General features: G+C 34.7%; 1 protein-coding gene across 6 annotated transcripts in view; it reads right to left on the bottom strand.

Annotated features, from left to right (window-relative positions):
* The window catches only part of UBR3 (ubiquitin protein ligase E3 component n-recognin 3), a 234,896-nt gene that overhangs the window by 170,450 nt on the left and 46,480 nt on the right, over window positions 1-17,966 (bottom strand). For all 6 annotated transcript variants that reach the window (XM_032880422.1, XM_032880421.1, XM_032880423.1 and 3 more), the window contains exons 6-8: window positions 12,680-12,746; window positions 5,945-6,075; window positions 4,393-4,621 (exon numbers count right to left, since the gene is read on the bottom strand). In XM_032880422.1, the coding sequence (XP_032736313.1) occupies window positions 4,393-4,621; window positions 5,945-6,075; window positions 12,680-12,746 (427 nt within the window). The remainder of the gene's footprint in view (window positions 1-4,392; window positions 4,622-5,944; window positions 6,076-12,679; window positions 12,747-17,966) is intronic.

Genomic DNA, 17,966 nt, shown 5'->3' with positions numbered 1-17,966 from the left:
ACTTACTGAGGGCCAGGTATTCTTTTAAGTTCTGAGACTAAAGTGGTAAATAAGTCAAAACTTATATAGTCTCTCCACTGAGATTAATGTAAGACAGTGTGATACGGCTATCATAGGCAAAGTACAAGAAGTCATAAGAATAAATATAGCTAGTCTACAATTCAGGAAAAGACTCTAACTTAGGAAGTGATGTCTAAACTAAGATCTACAGAATGAAGGAGGAATTAGGATCAGCCAAATAAACGAGGGATGGGAGAGGAAATGGTGTTGTAGGTAGAGGAAGCAATATAAAAAAAGGATGCAATCTTTGGGACAAAGAATGCAGGGGATAGGTGGCACAAATGAAGCCAGAGGGCCTTAAAAATCAGCTCTAGGAGTTTGGAATTCATGTGAAGAGGATGGCAAGCCACTGGGGGGTAGGGTTGAAAGACAGGGACATGATCAGAAGTGTAGTGTGGAAAGTGACCAAAGGAAGGTGATGATGGCTAGTGGTATGAGGCCTAGAGATGTCAATGGCTTGAACTATGGTGGTGGCATGAAGATGTAAAGATGAAAAGAACAGCTATTTAAAGATGTTTAGAAGGTTCAGATGCAGACTTGATGATGTTTATTAAATCTACAAGGAGCACGAAGAAGTCAAAAAAGACCCCCAGGTTTTTAAGTTGGGCAGCTGCATAGGTGGTTGACAGTGGTACCAAAACACACACTTGTGTACTCATATATGCATACATATATACACACTCACACACACACAATAATAGAAAAGAAGCAAGCTTGATGGAGCGATAAGAAGGAATTTTTGGTGTGGACATTGTGTGTTTGAAGTACTTGCAGACATTCAAAGAATACAGCTCAATAAACAGTTTAATATGCAGGACAGAACAATCTGGAATTAGTACATCTATAGACATTCCTATGGCTATGCAACATATGGCTCTGGGGATTTGGGGGTGGGTTTGGGTTTTTTTTTGTTTTTTTTTTTTTTAGTCTTTTTTGTGCGAGAGAGAGTGTGCAAGAGCGTGGGGGAGAGGGGCAGAGGGAGAGAGAAAGAGAACCTTAAGCAGGTTCCATACCCAGTGCAGAACCCACCATGGGGCTCGATCTCATGACCCTGAGATCACGACCTGAGCTGAAATCAAGAGTTGGATGCTTAACCAACTGAGCCACCCAGGCATCCCTGCAACATATGGTTTTAAGTTTCCATTTTATACAGCTTGTATCGTAAGACAAATTGTAAAATTTCAGCAATATGAATAGCTATATTTAGAATCACAAAGTAATACGGTACAGAAGAAAATATAACAAAGTAAAAGTGTAAGGTAGTGATCGCTTACTACTAGAGGTTTTTTCCTTTTAATCTTTAGCTATTGCTGTGCCCATGTGAATTCTCATTGTATCAGCTCCTATGTTTACTAATAGTATAGACAAAATTTTCAAATACTGTTTAATGAAAATTTCTGCAAAAGCTAGATAGATTTACTAAAAAAACAAAGTATAGAGATCCTACTGTAATATCTGTAGCTAGTTATAGGTAGTTCAAAATATTTAAAGCCTATTCTAATACTCTTGATGTAAAAACAGGAAAGTTTATGGTGCTTTTAGAAAGCCAGTAAATATGTATCATGAAACATAATGCTACTTTTAAAAGAGGACTAAAACACCATGGGAGCTAAAAAACCATTTTAGACCTTGGCTTAGAAATAATGTAATTTACTGCTAGAAGAAATACATTTATACTTAAAGATCTTAGCAATGCTACCACCAGCTACTTAGCTTCCAGAAAATTCAATTTGTGTAAGAATTTTCAGAATAGACTAACTGCATTAGAAGGCAAGTACATACAGAAGGCAAAAATAAGACTTTGCAGTATGATTTTAGAAAATATGGGAAAAGTGAGAAGAGCAAAAATACCAGGACAAAGTGCCAAAAAACACCAACATCAACAGGAGAAGCAGAAAAGAGCTTTGGGCCACAGAAAGAACAGACAATCAACAGTGTGAAACGCTGCTGAAAATCAGTAAAGATAAGGTCTGAAGAGTGGACACAGGTTTCCCCATCATGTATGTCATGAAAAGGGTGATCCCATAATTTACTGTATAAAATGGGACACTTTTGAGAGTAAAGGAGATTGTATGAATAACTATGTCAGAACAATAGCATTACCTGGAGCCATTCAGGGAAAAATAGAACATGTGACCAGTGGAGTCACAAACAATTTCAGGGAGAGCAACAAAATGGTGGAAGTGGAAACTAGAATGAAGTCAGTTACTGAGTGACTAAAAAGCAAGGCAACAAACGAACTCTTTCAAGAAATCTGGCTACAGAAAAAAATATGAGAATGAAACACATCTTCTCAAACATTCTTCCTTAAAGATCAAGTACAAACAATATGTAACTAATAAGCACAGCTAAACCATTTAGTCAAGAAAAAAGAACTCCAGATGCTTTCCAAAAGAGCAGATACTTCTAACTTTAAAAAGTTTTCTAGTTTAGGGGGCTCTGGGTGGTGCAGTCAGTTAAGTATCTGACTCTTGATTTCAGCTTAGGTCATGATCTCAAGGTCATGAGATAGAGCCTGGCTTTGGGCTCTATACTCAGTATGGAGTCCACTAAAGACACTCTCTCTCCCTCTGTCCTGCCCCACCTCTCTTTCTCTCTCAAACAAATAATATCTTTAAAAATTCAAAACAATTTTTAAAATTAAAGTTTTCTAGTTTATAAATTAAAAATACTCTTTTAGGGGAAAGTCTTTCTCTAAATATATAATTCGATATATAAGAATATCATTGATACAAATGAATTATGATAGATACCATTTCAAAAAAGAACAAGCAATACATGTAATATATGTAGCTTATCTTCAAAAGAAAGGGCCGTCTTATCTGAAAATAGAAGAGCTATAATACAAAGCACCTTTTAAATTTTCCTTTAAAAAAGTGAAGAGATATATTGCTTACTGTAAATAATGTATTATGCTCCCATTATACCTACAACAGGAAGACAGACTTACATAGTAAAGGAGTACAAGTTTAATTCAGACAACTAGCCTTACTATTTACAGCTACAAAACCATAGATCATTGACTTCAACTCCCTAAGCCACAGTTCCCTCACTTATAAAATGGAAAAAAACAGTATCTACTTCACAGTTAAATGACATCATACAGAGTACTGAGGAAAGAGCATAGCACATAGTGAGTGCTCAAAAGCTGATAGCTATCATTTTAGCTAGCTATCATTAGCATACATAAGCACTGCATAACGCACTGAGCATACACCAATTTTCAGGTTATGGTATCACCTGAGAATGGATGACATGAAAACAGAGAGAAAATAGTAGCTGATATGCAAAAGGAGGTAACAGTGAAACAAAGCAAGTCTCAACTACAAGATCTCTCCTCCAAAGACAATGGAAAGGTCCTAAGATTTAATCTCAGGTATGCTGTTAAAGTTTAGCCTCATGTGCCAACTTGTAAAACACAGTACTATCAATGTGGACCTGCCTTGTGTCATGGTTAAGGGTAGACATCAGGAGATAAGAAGACCTTGACTCTGTCATTTACTAGCTGTCTAACCTATGGTAAATGCGTTAACTTCTCTAAGCCTCAACTTACTCATCTTTAAAGTGGGGATAATATGGATAATAATAATACCAATCTCAGAGAACTGTTCAGAAACTTAACTGAGACGACATATGAATGGTATTAATACAGTGCCCCGTACACAGCAAATACTCAAATAAAACAAATTATTACAGGGAGGTAAAGTTAAGATGAAAGACCACAGTGAAATGAGAATGGGAGGAGATCCTAGAAATATTATAGTAGTTTGAGGAGTATCAATCATATAGTGGGCACAAAAGAAAAAAATAAAGACCTCTCTAAGGGAAAAGAAAAAAAAGGAAAGATTTATTTCAACTTTTAAATTTAAAACTATAGGCATATAAAAATATCTAAGGCAGATAATAAAAATTTATAATAAAAAAAATAGGAACATGACTAATAAAGAAATGGTTAAATTATGGTAAAGCCATATGACATTAATACCTGCAACCATTAAAAAACATGTTTCAACACATACAATATAGCAGCATATTTTTAAAGTATTATTTGAATCTGTAAATATACTCATATCATACAAAAAGACAGAAAAGAGCTATTCAAAACTGTTAACAGCTATTTGTGAATAACAAAGCTAAAGGTAATTTTAAAGTCTGCCTTAAAAATAATAAAGTTTGTCTTTAAATTTTGATGAAAATTTTCAAAAAATTCTTTAACAAAGATGTATTACTTCATAATATTTTTAAAGCTATTTTAAGCATGTAAGGAGGTTTTTAAGACTAGTTATACAAAGTATACCAGTAATAAAACTAGTGAAATAATTCTGAGTTTACCTTGTAGCTCACTTTTAATAAGGCAACTTTCCATCATGTATAATAGCACAGTGACCATAATATCCAGCAGCTGACATTCTTCTGTTACCTGTCTGGCTAACTCTTCATTGCTGAACAACTGAACACTAATATGCACAATTCTGTTAGACATTGTGTCTGACTCGTGACTTTTCTTCAGTGTTTTCATAATGAAAGCATAATGCTGAACAAACGTTTTTGTGAAAGCAACCTGTAAATTTTTCAATAGGAAGAAAAAACATATTAGTTTAACTTTGAGTTTTATAACACATTTTCCAATATATTATATTAACATTTTAGAGCTATTATTAACTTATGATGACACCCACAGAAATTTTTAAAGTAATTTCAATGATGATGGTAGTCACATTCTTTTGTCTGAAACATTAGCAAAATACTTGGATGGTTAAAAAATTTTAATAGACATTTTAAATTATTAAAGTTTTAGAACAATTATAAATATCATGATTTAAAAATGCCAATTTTCACTTTGGTTACAAATATATCAATTCACTAATGTCGAAGTAGGTATCTTTGTTCTGTGCTATCTACTTTAACAACAAAATCTGAAGTCTCAGCTTAAAACCATACCAGAGGATTTAATATAATTAAAATCAAGAGAATCAATGTGATTAACTCCAAAAGAAATGTCTTCTCCTATTTGACTGGAAAACTGACCACTATCTGAGTAAATAAATACTCTATGTACCATACACACCACTTCTTCTTTTCTTAACCAGGTATAAAGACATAAAACAATGCCATTATTCATTAAAGTGTAACTCCTAAAGAGGCTTTATTATATAAACCATAAGGAGAACTACAGCCAAAAAAAAAAGGAAGAAGAAGGATAGCATAATTTATTTGACACTAGGCTGTGTCACTTTGCCATAACCATATGATGGTCATAAGTGAGAGTCTAGACCCTCTGGAACTACAGTCTTCACAGTCAATAACTGTTCTGTCTTTAACGGTTATGGCCAGCAGCAACTAACCCTGTGATTTTCTCAAACCTAACCTCACAAATCCACTTTTTTTTTAAAGTAATCTCTACACGTAACATGGGTCTTGAACTCATCACCCCAAGATCGAGAATAGCAAGCTCTACCAACTGAACCAGCCAGAAGCCCCTATAATCCCACAATCTAAATTCAGCTGACCCCTTAAACATTCTCATAGCACTTTGTAACTCTCCTTTGGAGAACCTACCACAATTTAATTGACTACATATTTACTTGTGCAATTATTTTTTTGTTTGTCCCCCAGCATTCTCTTTGGACCAAGTTCCATGCAGACAGACTACTCTTAGGAATACTGCTTTGTAAACTGCTTTGCCTCAGATCTATGATCTTGTGCTTTTTGTGCAAAACCTATTTTGACAACAAAAGAAGCTAATGCTTTTTATTAGTGTTATCTCAGTCCTCAAAGCTACAATAAAATAAGACACGGCTTTAAAACAAACCAAAAAATTTCATGATGAAAAGGTAAAGAAAGAGGAGCAAAGTTCAGAAAGGAAGGGAAAAAACATAGATACCTTATACTCTTGATCTGGAAGCATGTTGAGTAAGAAAGTTACCATCTTCTGAGGGAATTCATACTTTATAGTCCAAAACAACAGTTCTTCTAGAAAACTTTTATGTTTCAAAACATCCATTATAGATTGATCTACATAAAAAAAAGAAAACTTATCACCTAATGATTTAAGCTGCTCATCTCATTTAAACCTTACTATAATTAATAACCATTAACTTCAAACACTTGAGTGTATCTACAAATTAAGGACACCCTTTCAATAATTCAATAATACTGACATCATCAATCCAGGTTTCTACAATTTCCATGGTAAACAATAAAATACTTAATCCTTATATTTAAATAGGAAGCAGTTTCTAAAAAAATAATTATTTGCCCTTAACATAAGCCATTTATCTAAAATTTCTAAGATTCAAAATAATTATCCTACAAGAACAATATTTATGGTATTTATACTAATATTAATAATAATAATAATTTTAAGCTAAAAACAAAATATTAAAGCCATAAAGCCCAAAATTATTGAATCTTTTCATTTTTAGTTTTTAGAGAAAAGGGGGGAAATTGTTATAGGATTCAATAATTTATTTCTTTAAAATTGTTCTCCAGAAATGAAATACTAATTTTGCTACAGGAAGTAATTACTAATGTATTGCTTACTCTAGTATATACAGAAGCATTTACTTCTTATCTAGTAAGAATATACCAGGAAAATTATAAAGAATGTTATACATTGAAGATGCTCTTCTTTATGCATAGGGAAACAGAAAATGGATGTCCCTTTTAAATACAAGGATTCAAAAAGGGATAAAATTACTACACAAGCCAATTTCTAAGCTACTCCTTGAGGACTACTCTGTCTCCTACTAATCTCTGCAACCCTGTCACACTGAGTCAACAGAAAGGTCTCAACAGATATATAATAAACTGAATATTTTTAATACTTTGGCTATTTCTTTCTCTCACCTTAGTGTCTTTCCCTAAAAAAGAACTACAAAATTCTGACTTCATCTTTGTTGGAGCAAATGATCTTGGGCTTGGGCTACTGCTCTTGATTACCAGGTCAATTATAAGGACATTTTAGAGCATACAGCAAGTGTCAACTGTGAATGGATTGGTTCAGTGATAATGCTTACACAAGAACTAGAGTTAAACAAAGGATTCTAAAAAATAATATCACATACGACAAAATACCCATGTATAGCCCTAAATTGAATTATAGTTCAAGTTAGCTTATAGAGTAACCCTGAAGAATTTTTTCAATTAACCCTACCCTACCTCAGTCTCACAGTTCTCCTATTATTGAGTAATGTGGTCACACCACATCTCCTCAGGTCATGGGCCTAAAAATGTCACAATAAGGGCACCTGAGTGGCTCAGTCAGTTAAGCATCCAACTCTTGATTTCAACTCAAGTCATCATGTCAGGGTCCTGAGATTTAGCCCTACATTTGGCTCTACGCTCAGCGCAGGGTGTGCTTGTCCCTCTCCCTTTGCTCCTTCCCCTTCTTGCACTCACACACTCTCTCTCTAAAATAAATAAAATCTTTTTTTAAAAAATGTAATAATAAGCAGGCCATCAATAAGCATGCCATATCTCTCTTGATTCTTCTTTAAAACATTCTAATTTTTTTTAAAAGATTTTATTTATTTGACAGACAGAGATCACAAGTAGGCAGAGAGGCAGGCAGAGAGAGAGGGGGTAAGCAGGCTCCCTGCTGAGCAGAGAGCCTGATGTGGGGATCTATCCCAGGACTCTGGGATCATGACCTGAGCTGAAGGCAGAGGCTTTAACTCACTGAGCCACCCAGGTGCCCCTAAAACATTCTGATTTTAACAGGCTTGAATAAATACTTATTAGACATAACTTTAACCCAATTTTTCTGTTAATAATTAATAACCCATTATTTTTAGAATAATCTTTAGAATCTCCATTATTCTGGAGATACTACGAATTTAACTACAGAGAAGCAAAAGTTATATCCCAATTTCCTAACTCCCTTTCAGTTTGCCTTTGGTATAAGCAATATTTAATAGCGATAAAAATATAAATACAGGGGCGCCTGGGTGGCTCAGTGGGTTAAAGCCTCTGTCTTCAGCTCAGGTCATGATCCCAGGGTCCTGGGATCAAGCCCCACATCAGGTTCTCTGCTCAGCAGGTAGCCTGCTTCCCTCTCTCTCTCTCCCTGCCTGCTGCTCTGCCTACTTGTGATCCCTGTCTGTCAAACAAATAAAAATCTTCAAAAAATATATATATATAAATATAATTATACTATACATCCCAGTGGAAACTATTTATTCTTTATTTTCTAAATCTCAGAATTTTCTACTTATAAAACAGAAATCTCTTCCTCCTGAACTAGATCATTCCCAGGATACAACAATGATTTTAAAAATAGAAATAAATAAATCTTGCAAAAAATGAGGTAAAATATATTCAAAGGCACACAGTGACAGAGTCAAAGCCAAAAAAAATAAAATTAGGGCCCAAGTGAATCAGGTGGACAAAATTATATTCTAATTTTGAATATAACCCAGAGCATATTACTGATGTCAGTTTAATTCTTACAATTCATTTAGCACTAATATGATTGAAAATTTTAGACTACCAAAAAAATAAATAAATCCTCAAAGATAAGTGTTTCTAAAAATATTTACAAAATTAAAAAAACTTGTAGTATTAACCTGAGAACTCAGTTATGACTCTGCAAGTCTGCATTTGCCAAATGAAAGCCTGGAGCTACCATAATTATTTTATATATTATATTATATTATATATAATATAATATATTTAATATAATATATATATTATATATAATATAATATAATATATATAGAAAAAGGTATTCATTTTTTAAAATAAATAATCCAAATGAACCAGAAAAGCTTTAACTTCTACTAAAATCAAAATAACTGCAATTATGTACGATTCCATTTTTTCATCGCCAAAGAAAAAAAACCACAGTATCTTCACTGTCATTGTTCTTAAAATAAGTGATGTCATTTTCCCCAAGATATTTAAAACATGAGTGATGTGCTTTGTGTTATGCTATGGAGATGTGGTTAGAATGCTTCCATTAGTTATGTATAACGACATATTTGTCTTTAAAATCTGGATTTAAATTGTCATGATTTTTAGAATGCCTAAACTACCTTAAGCCAAACTGTAAAAAGAGATTTTAGAGCAATCAGTATGTGGTACAAATGCATGAGTAACATAAAGATTTTCATTAGACAGCAGAGTCCAGGATCCATAACTCAGGAGCTCAATAATCTCAGCCACGTTAGCTGAAGCCCTATAGGCCTCAGTTTCTTCATCCTTAAAATTTAGGTTTAGAAACGAGACAGTGAATGTGGCACAGTGCCTCAACCTCTTGCCTATTACTATCTTTTATTTTCAGCTCACTTTCAAACCATTGAACCACATTCTTACAAAAACTAAACCAATTCTTGGACTTCTGTTATCTTCAAAAACAACTACCACTTTTTGAAAACAGAGGTTCTACTAATTCAAAAAGCCATTCTTCCATGCACATACTTAAAGCAAAAATGGTAACTGATCAAGTCTTAAATCTCTGTAGCACTTCTCACCAGTGGAGGAAAGAAGAGAAGATAATCTAATCTCAAATATGAAAAAAAAATCAGGACTAAAATAAGCTTCAATTTTAAGTCTCCATAGAAAGTATCTTCATCCAACATTTGACCAGACTGTAGGAAAACAATGATCTCTCACACCATATCAAGTATTTTTTTTTTTTTTTAGACATCCCTAAAACTGAAACTCAAGTATGTACCTAAGAGTCCACTTCAACTCAGATGTATGTCAAGGACTCAGGTAAACACACAGACAACTCTGGTAAGTCAAAGGCCAGGTCACCATATGAGTTCTAACTTCCTTCAGGCATCACAATTTCCCTGCTAGGCAAGGAAGAAGGGGAACATGAGTACACATGTGCATCCTGGATCACAGATCAAATTTCATGCCCTTTGCTAGGGTTGAGCCAAGGGCAGGCCACCCCAAGATGGACTCCTTTGGTATGAAGATGAGGAGGTTCCTCAAAAAAATAAACACAGAAATACCATGTAATCCAGTAATTCCGCTACTGGGTATTTAACCGAAGAAAACCAAAACACTAATTTGAAAAGATATATGCACCCCTATGTTTACTGCAGCGTTATTTACAATGGCCAAGATATGGAAGTTTCCATCAACAGACAAATGGATAAGGAAAATGTGGTGTATATACACAATGGAACATTAGGCACCCATAATAAAGGATGGGATTGTCATGAGACAACATGATGGACCTAGAGGAGGATATTATGCTAAGTGAAATAAGTCAAACTGAGAAACACAAATACCATATGATTCCACTCATAAGCGAAATCTAAAAATATATCTATAAATATATATGTATGTAAATATATATGTGTATACACACATACACACACACACGCAGAGCAGAATCAGACCTATCAATACACAGCACAAACTGATGGTTGCCAGAACAGAACAGGTGGGGAGATAACCAAAAAAGGGTGAAGGAGAGAGGGAGATACCAGCCTGCAATTATGGAATCAGTAAGTCGTAGGAATAAAAAGCAGACCCCAAGGAATACAGTTAGTGATCCTGCAATAGTGATGTTACAGGACAGATGGTAGTTACCTACACCTGTGAACATACCATAACGTAGAAACTTGTCAAATCACTAAGTTGTATACTTGAAACTAATGTAACTTTGTGTGTCAACTATATCAAACAAAAGCAATCAAAACCAGCAGATTCAGGAAAACCTCTTTGCCTTCCCCATCAACAACCTAAAAAGAATTCAGACAGAGGACCCGCTCCAGAAAGAGAGCTATCACCATAGATAACTACATTATGATATAAACTAAGTATGGTAGACAGGGAGGAACCTAGCAAGACCTGTGTCCCATTGTTTCTAAGAGGCCCAGCAAATATTTATTTATCAAATATTTACTCTTTCCCATTTTTCTGTGATTTTCATGTCTTCCCTTTGAAGTTCCAGACCTTACCCATTTCTCCCTAGTTCAGAATCACCTATATACTTTATTTTGCCTGTTTTGGGAATTTCCACATCTGTGTGAATTCCCCATACATACACCATTAAATTTTATTTTCTCCTGTTAATCTGTTTACTGTCTTCTTAGTCTGCCTAGAAAGATCTTGAGCAGTCCCCAAGACTAGGAGCTCCAAGTTAAATGCAGCAGCATAACTAACTCTGAACAGACTTGCAAAATGAGCCTCAACTGAAACTGCCTGCTTGTTCCACCTTTCCTAGCAGCTATAAATATTCCAAGAGATACACTCAGCACCAGAAATAATAATTATCTTCTTTTCATCAAAATAATAATTCAACCTCTGGAGACTCTCTAACAGACAGACGATACTATCGAGGATATAGACCATGTTAAGATCTGCAAATCCATGGCAAAAATCCAGAGCACAGGCTGTCAACGAGTAACAAGTACTCTAGAAAATTTTTTAGTAAGGGTCAAGAAAACAGTGATTAACAGCTTAGGCTCTGGTATTTGAATTAAGGATCTATTTCTCATTAGTTGTGATCTCTAACATGCCTCCATTTCCTCATTCATAAAATAGTAATAACAGCAATAACAATAATAATAATTACTGTTTTGTATGGTGACTTTAAGAATTAAATGAACCAACTTATGTGAAATATCTGGCACTATGTCTAGCATGTACAAAAAGATCAATAAATATTACTCATTATTATCATTAATCTAGTCCCTTACTACAGACATGCCTACTTCCTCCTCTGAGCAAACATATTGAGCCCTTACTGAACCCTTAAAAGAGTGCCACTCATTTTTATTCTCTCCCACCTCCCACCTCTCTCTCTCACCATCTCTCCCATACTTATGTTTTTTCACTGTAGAAACTACATACCCCAGATTATAAAAAGACGTAACTCAATCTAAACTTTATACCAAAAACACTGGATCCAAATCAAAGAATCAGTGAAAAGATTCACTTTTTTTTTTTAAGATTTTATTTATTTATTCGACAGAGAGAGATCACAAGTAGACAGAGAGGCAGGCAGAGAGAGAGAGAGAGAGAGAGAGAGAGAGAGAAGCAGGCTCCCTGCTGAGCAGAGAGCCCAATGTGGGACTCGATCCCAGGGCCCTGAGATCATGACCTGAGCCGAAGGCAGCGGCTTAACCCACTGAGCCACCCAGGCGCCCAAAGATTCACTTTTTTAATGGCTCAAATATAATAAAGCACATCTTATGAAAAAAAAATAAACAAAATTCCAATAGTAAGAGTTTCATTTGCTTTTGAGGTCCCCCACAATCACCCCCTAACAATACTTTCTCCATCATTAGACAAATGTAAGAACATAACTCTCCCTTCAAAGTGGCTAGCCCACCAAGTGTTCTTAATGATTAAACATTTTTAAATGTTTAAATATTTTTATTTTTAGCTTTTTTTTTTTAAGTTTTCATTTAAATTCCAGTTAATTAACATACAGTGTCACATTAGTTTCAGGTATACAACAGAGTGATTCAAAACTTCCATACACCACCTGGTACTCATCACAACAATCGCACTCCTTAATCCCCCATCACCTGTTTAACCCATCCTCCCACCTACATCCCCTCTGTTAACTATCAGTTTGTGTCTGTAGTAAAAAATCTGTTTCTTGTTTTTCATTTTTAGCTTTTTACACAAGGAAAAAATTAAATATAAATACCTTTGGTGCTACTGCTTAGTTTGACCCTCTTTCTCTTGCCCAGACCTTGACTCCCATCCTGATCCTCCTGGAGGAAAACAAAATTAGCATCATATACAGTCCTATTCATGAATGTATATATTTCACATAAAGTAGAAATATGCTTATAAATTACATTAAACATGTAACACAGGCATGCTTACACAGTATTAATCACCACATTTCACTTTTATGTATATACCGTAATAAAATTTTTTATTTTAAAATTAGCATAATATATAATGAAAATCCTTAGTATTAAAATACAAGAGCTCGTAAATTTAATCTGTGCTTTTAATGAAAGACTTATAAAACGCAAAAATGTCAAAATAAAAAATTTCCTATTAAAAAAACTTTCCTAACCTTATAAATGTAACATCAAATGCACAAAGAATATAAAGAGGAGGAGGGAAGCAGATTAGCATAGGAAGAAAGAAGAGCAACGGAAGAGGGCTAAAACAATGCATAGAGAAAAGGCTTTGAAGGATCTGAGAGAAAAAAGGAGTTCAAAAAATCAAATTCTGAAAAATAAATATAGGACATTAAATGCTAAACTTGACAGTTTAAAAAAAAATTTTTTTAAGATACTTAGGGAAAAAAATTCCAAGAAGGAAATACAGGCATTTCTGCATATATGTGATATATTCATTCCTGAAAAAAATTCACATGAAAAATAACAAAGCCTATGGAGAAAAAAAGATGGGCAGACCACTCACAACCTATTCAAGATTGTAACCAGAGAAGTAACAAAAGCAATAATCCGTCTCTGGGGATATCATTTGGATGCCCACACCAACATCTTGCCGTGGTTTGAGGCTGTCTCAGGGGATGTTAGCACAGCATCACAACAACAGAACAGGAACCTAGCCAGCTAAGAGAGCACAGAGGGAAAAGGAGCAGAGGAAACAACAGCCTGCCCCTCCTGCAACCAATGTGAAGCTAGAAGTGTGCCTCCTGGGGAGGGAGCCCTGGATGCAAGTGCTCATTTCTAAATTTCTTTAAATGTTGCTGAAAAGGTTCCTTCGCAGCAGAATTCACATTTTTTCCCCTCCAGCTGAAGGATAGGATTCTACACCCCATTATCCTAGTTCTCCTGAACTAGGAAAGATTGCAGAGGAATCCCAAACCTCCATGTAATACTGACATCTTTTTCCTATTTTCCAACATATATGAGCCAAATGATCTTCTAAAGACATGTGGTAGTTTGCTGTACTAACAATGGTGTTGTGCTGGTGGTAGCAGTTAGAACTGTGGTACAAATTCCCAGGTACTTTCTCAATTACAGCCCACCAAATCTCCAAAGCAGAAAAGTAGTCTTGGCTTCATGCTGCTGTTTTATCAACTAGTATGGCTTTCTCGGCCTATACACCACCACAGCCTTAACTTCAGGTTTCTGGCAAACCTAGCATTCATCCTCAGGGGTTCGATTTTCCGAAGACACCATTTAGCTCTGTCAATTAGCATTTACCCAGCACTTCCATATGCCCTCCCTATGAATCCCCACCTTTGCCAGTCCTCTCTGACCACCTACCACCTGGCAGCAGTACTGACAGTCAAACTACACTCTCCTCCTCTTCTACCACTTTCACTTTCTCTTGGAGTAACTTGCGAAAATGATATTTGGAGGCTTAAGAGACAAAAAGCAGACACAAGAATATAAAATCATGACACAGGGTCCAGAGGGTTCTAAAGTGTGAGATCTAGCTATCAGCCATTTGTAAAACTGTTCTCCCAATCCTCAGAGAAAAGACAAATTTGGGGGAAAAAAAATCTATAACCCAGGCTATGATTACTTCATAATTTCAAATACAAACTCCCTATAAAAAGAGCATCCTTGATCAAGCAATGGTCATGGCATAACAAAGTTCTATAAATTTCCCAACCTTACAGTCTAAAAATCAAGTAAAATTAACCAAGCAAAGGAGAGGAAAGCCATTCCAAGAAAAGACAGCATGAACAAAACCACAACGATGAAGTCTGGAAACAGACCAGTAAGTTGGGTTTCACATCATGGTAGATTATCAAATACAGCTAGGAAGGGAGATTAAAGATTTTTCTGAATGGCCATTTGTCAATACACATGTCAAAAGCCATTAGGTATATTTATCATTGCAACGGAAGTTTTAGTTATAGGAATTTATCCTAAAGAAACAGACAAGTGAATAAGGACTAGATGAATAACTATTTATCATAATGTTACCTGTAACGCAAAATAAAAGAAACTTTGGCTTCCAAGAGCAGGTGATTAGGTAAATAAATCAGAGCATACCTGTACTCTAAGGAAAACAATGCTAGAGCTCTTTTTTCATTGTGACCAGATATTTCTTCAAAAACCATTAAAAATTAAAAAGGCATGCTATATAGAATAGCATAAAGAGTACGAAACATTTAAGTACTGATAACATACACATATAAAACCTGTTAAAATATATTTCTTATGAAGTTCAAAACTGTCATTAGTGAGAAAAGCAGGTTATAGAGTAGCATGTATAGGATGAAACCATTAAACTATTAAAATATACTACATATAAAATCTGTTAGAATACAGAGTCTACAATTAGCCACCTCTAAATAATAGAGTAATATATAATTTTATATTTTTGTTAATTTTTACTTTCTATTTATTCAACAATGAATATGGATTATAGTTTTAAGTTAATAAATAAATTTTAAATATGGTTCTGATTTCCAATCCTGTGACGATCTGCTCAAGATAACTGATTACTATGCTATCTATTACAAGTCCCACATTTTGTCTTGAGAAAAAACAATACTTCTAACAACCGGAAGAACTCCCAGAGGTGAGAATTTCAGGATTAAAGAAGATGAAAATACAGTTATCATAACCACAATGCCACACCCAACCCCAAATCCATGATAGTAAGTTTTAGTTCTTCCCTATTTATCCATGAAGAAGCAGCAGAGAAAGAACCCTGGGAAAAAATCAGAGTTCAATGGACAAGGAAGGAAATAAATCAAGTACAACCTCTATCCAGAGAGCATTTGTGCAGCCCAGAAAAACACTTTTGAAATCTTAAACAATACCTGGGCAGGGAAGTGACACCTTACCACATGTGTTTCAGGCCCAAAATATATATAACGTCCAAAATGAGATAAGATCCCAAAAACCCATTCAAACTCCTAGCCTGTAAAATTTACAACCAAATTAATCTTTCTTATTTTATGAATTTACTAAGCAGATGAAAAAAATATGACCTCCATAAAAAGAAGTTGGTAAATTCACAGATGGTTAAAAAAATACTCAAAGGCTGTTAATACAGAATATACAAGGCTAAAAGGAATATTTAACATATCAGATTATAAAAATAAAATCCAAAGATCTTGAAGACTAGAACAATAAAATGAAACACAGACTTAAGTAAGCCACTATAATCTGAGATTGTTTACTTTAAATCAACTTTACAAGTACAAAGCAGAGAGGGACCTCTAGCTTGTCAACTGTTCAGTGTTGGAGGGATGGGAGGGTCAAAACCTAGGCATTTCATTTTTGACCACGGGGTTCCTGCCAACATCTAGCATAAACGCTAAAAGGCCTATTAAAAAAAAAAAATGGACTTTAACTAACAGTATGCTTATCGAAAGAGAGCCCATGCCTGTCTATTGAATCAAATCACACAATGAAAAGGGAGTGAATAGATGAAAAAGGCATGTACAGCAGAAAATATTAAATCACTAAAGCTAAAGATTTAAGGAGGTGTCTTATGGAAGTAAAAACAAAAACTTTTCAGGGACAACTGGGTGGCTCAGTCAGTTAAGCATCTGCCTTTGGCGTAGGTCACAATCTCAGGGTCCTGAGATCAACCCTGCATAGGGCTCCCTGCCCAGCAGGGAGTCTGCTTTTCCCTCTCCTCTGCCCCTCCCTGCTGTGCTCCCAATGGCATACATGTGCACTCCAGCTCGCCTGCTCTCTCAAGTAAGTAAATAAATCTTTAAAAAAATAAAAATAGGGGCGCCTGGGTGGCTCAGTGGGTTAAAGCCTCTGCCTTCGGCTCAGGTCATGATCCCAGGGTCCTGGGATCAAGCCCCGCATCGGGCTCTCTGCTCAGCAGGGAGACTGCTTCCTCCTCTGTCTCTGCCTGCCTCTCTGCCTACTTGTGATCTCTGTCTGTCAAATAAATAAATAAAATCTTAAAAATAAATAAATAAATAAAAATAAAAATACTTCTAAAGGAAAAAAATAAGAATGTGTGAAAATTACAGTATTTAGCACAGTATTGAGAAGAACATCCTTATAATAATTAGAGCTATCAAACAAAAGAACAAGTTGCCTCAGAAACTAAGTAAACTCCCTATCATTGCAAGTATTTATGAAAAGGCTTACCAACTGTCAGGAATGTTGTAAAATCAATTCCTGCACTGGAAAAGCAATTCACTAGACATTTCTAAGCTCCTGCCTAAAGTTTCTATGATTCTCTACCTCATAACCATTAATGTAATTTATGATTAGATTAAACCTTCTACCTCCAAAATAAAACTAAATAATACTATTTTTTTTCTTTTACCTATTAATTTATGAAAAGCAACTCTGTCTTTCAATTTCAATAATCCTGCTTTTGCCACATTTTGACAAATTAGTTTTAACTGCTCATCTGGATTCTGTCTTGAATAAAGGCAAGAGTATTGAAAGCATATTTACATAGTAACTTACTTCAAGTATTTCTCAATTACCTAAAAGTATGCAAGAAGAAAAAAAAAAGACTAGAAGTAAACAAGCAAAATTAATAAATCATGGTTATCTCTGGATGGTACAGCTGAAAATATTTACCATGTTTTCTTTTTATGCTTTTTTCTACCTTTTTAATTTTTGCACAATGGACATTCATAATTTTACAGTTTCACAGAGGGAAAAGTGTCTTAAATGCCTTCATCTGTACTAATAGCTAAGTACATCAATGTCACAGAAATTAATGATCTGGTCATTGCACACATATGATAATGGCAACAGTGAATATAATCTTAAAAAATTATCTTGATTTAAAAGATCCTATTTTCTCTGACAAATTCTAATTAGACCTATGTACATATGATACTATAATCTTCTTTTGAACTGAATTATCTGATGGTTAAAATAAATCTAAACAAAAAATATAAATGTAAATTTAAAAATACTTTATAAAGTCAAATGTGCTTATTTTCTCTTCAGTTCCATATAACACAAACAACATTTTCTACTCCTATTTCATATGAGCTATACAAAAAAAGAATAAGAAGTAGTAGTATGAAGAATGTCATGTGTATAAATAGCCCT

Source organism: Lontra canadensis, unplaced genomic scaffold, assembly GCF_010015895.1.
Source record: "Lontra canadensis isolate GAN:19392208 unplaced genomic scaffold, GSC_riverotter_1.0 scaffold69, whole genome shotgun sequence".
Lineage (NCBI taxonomy): Eukaryota > Metazoa > Chordata > Mammalia > Carnivora > Mustelidae > Lontra > Lontra canadensis.
This window is presented reverse-complemented; position numbering and strand designations above follow the sequence as displayed.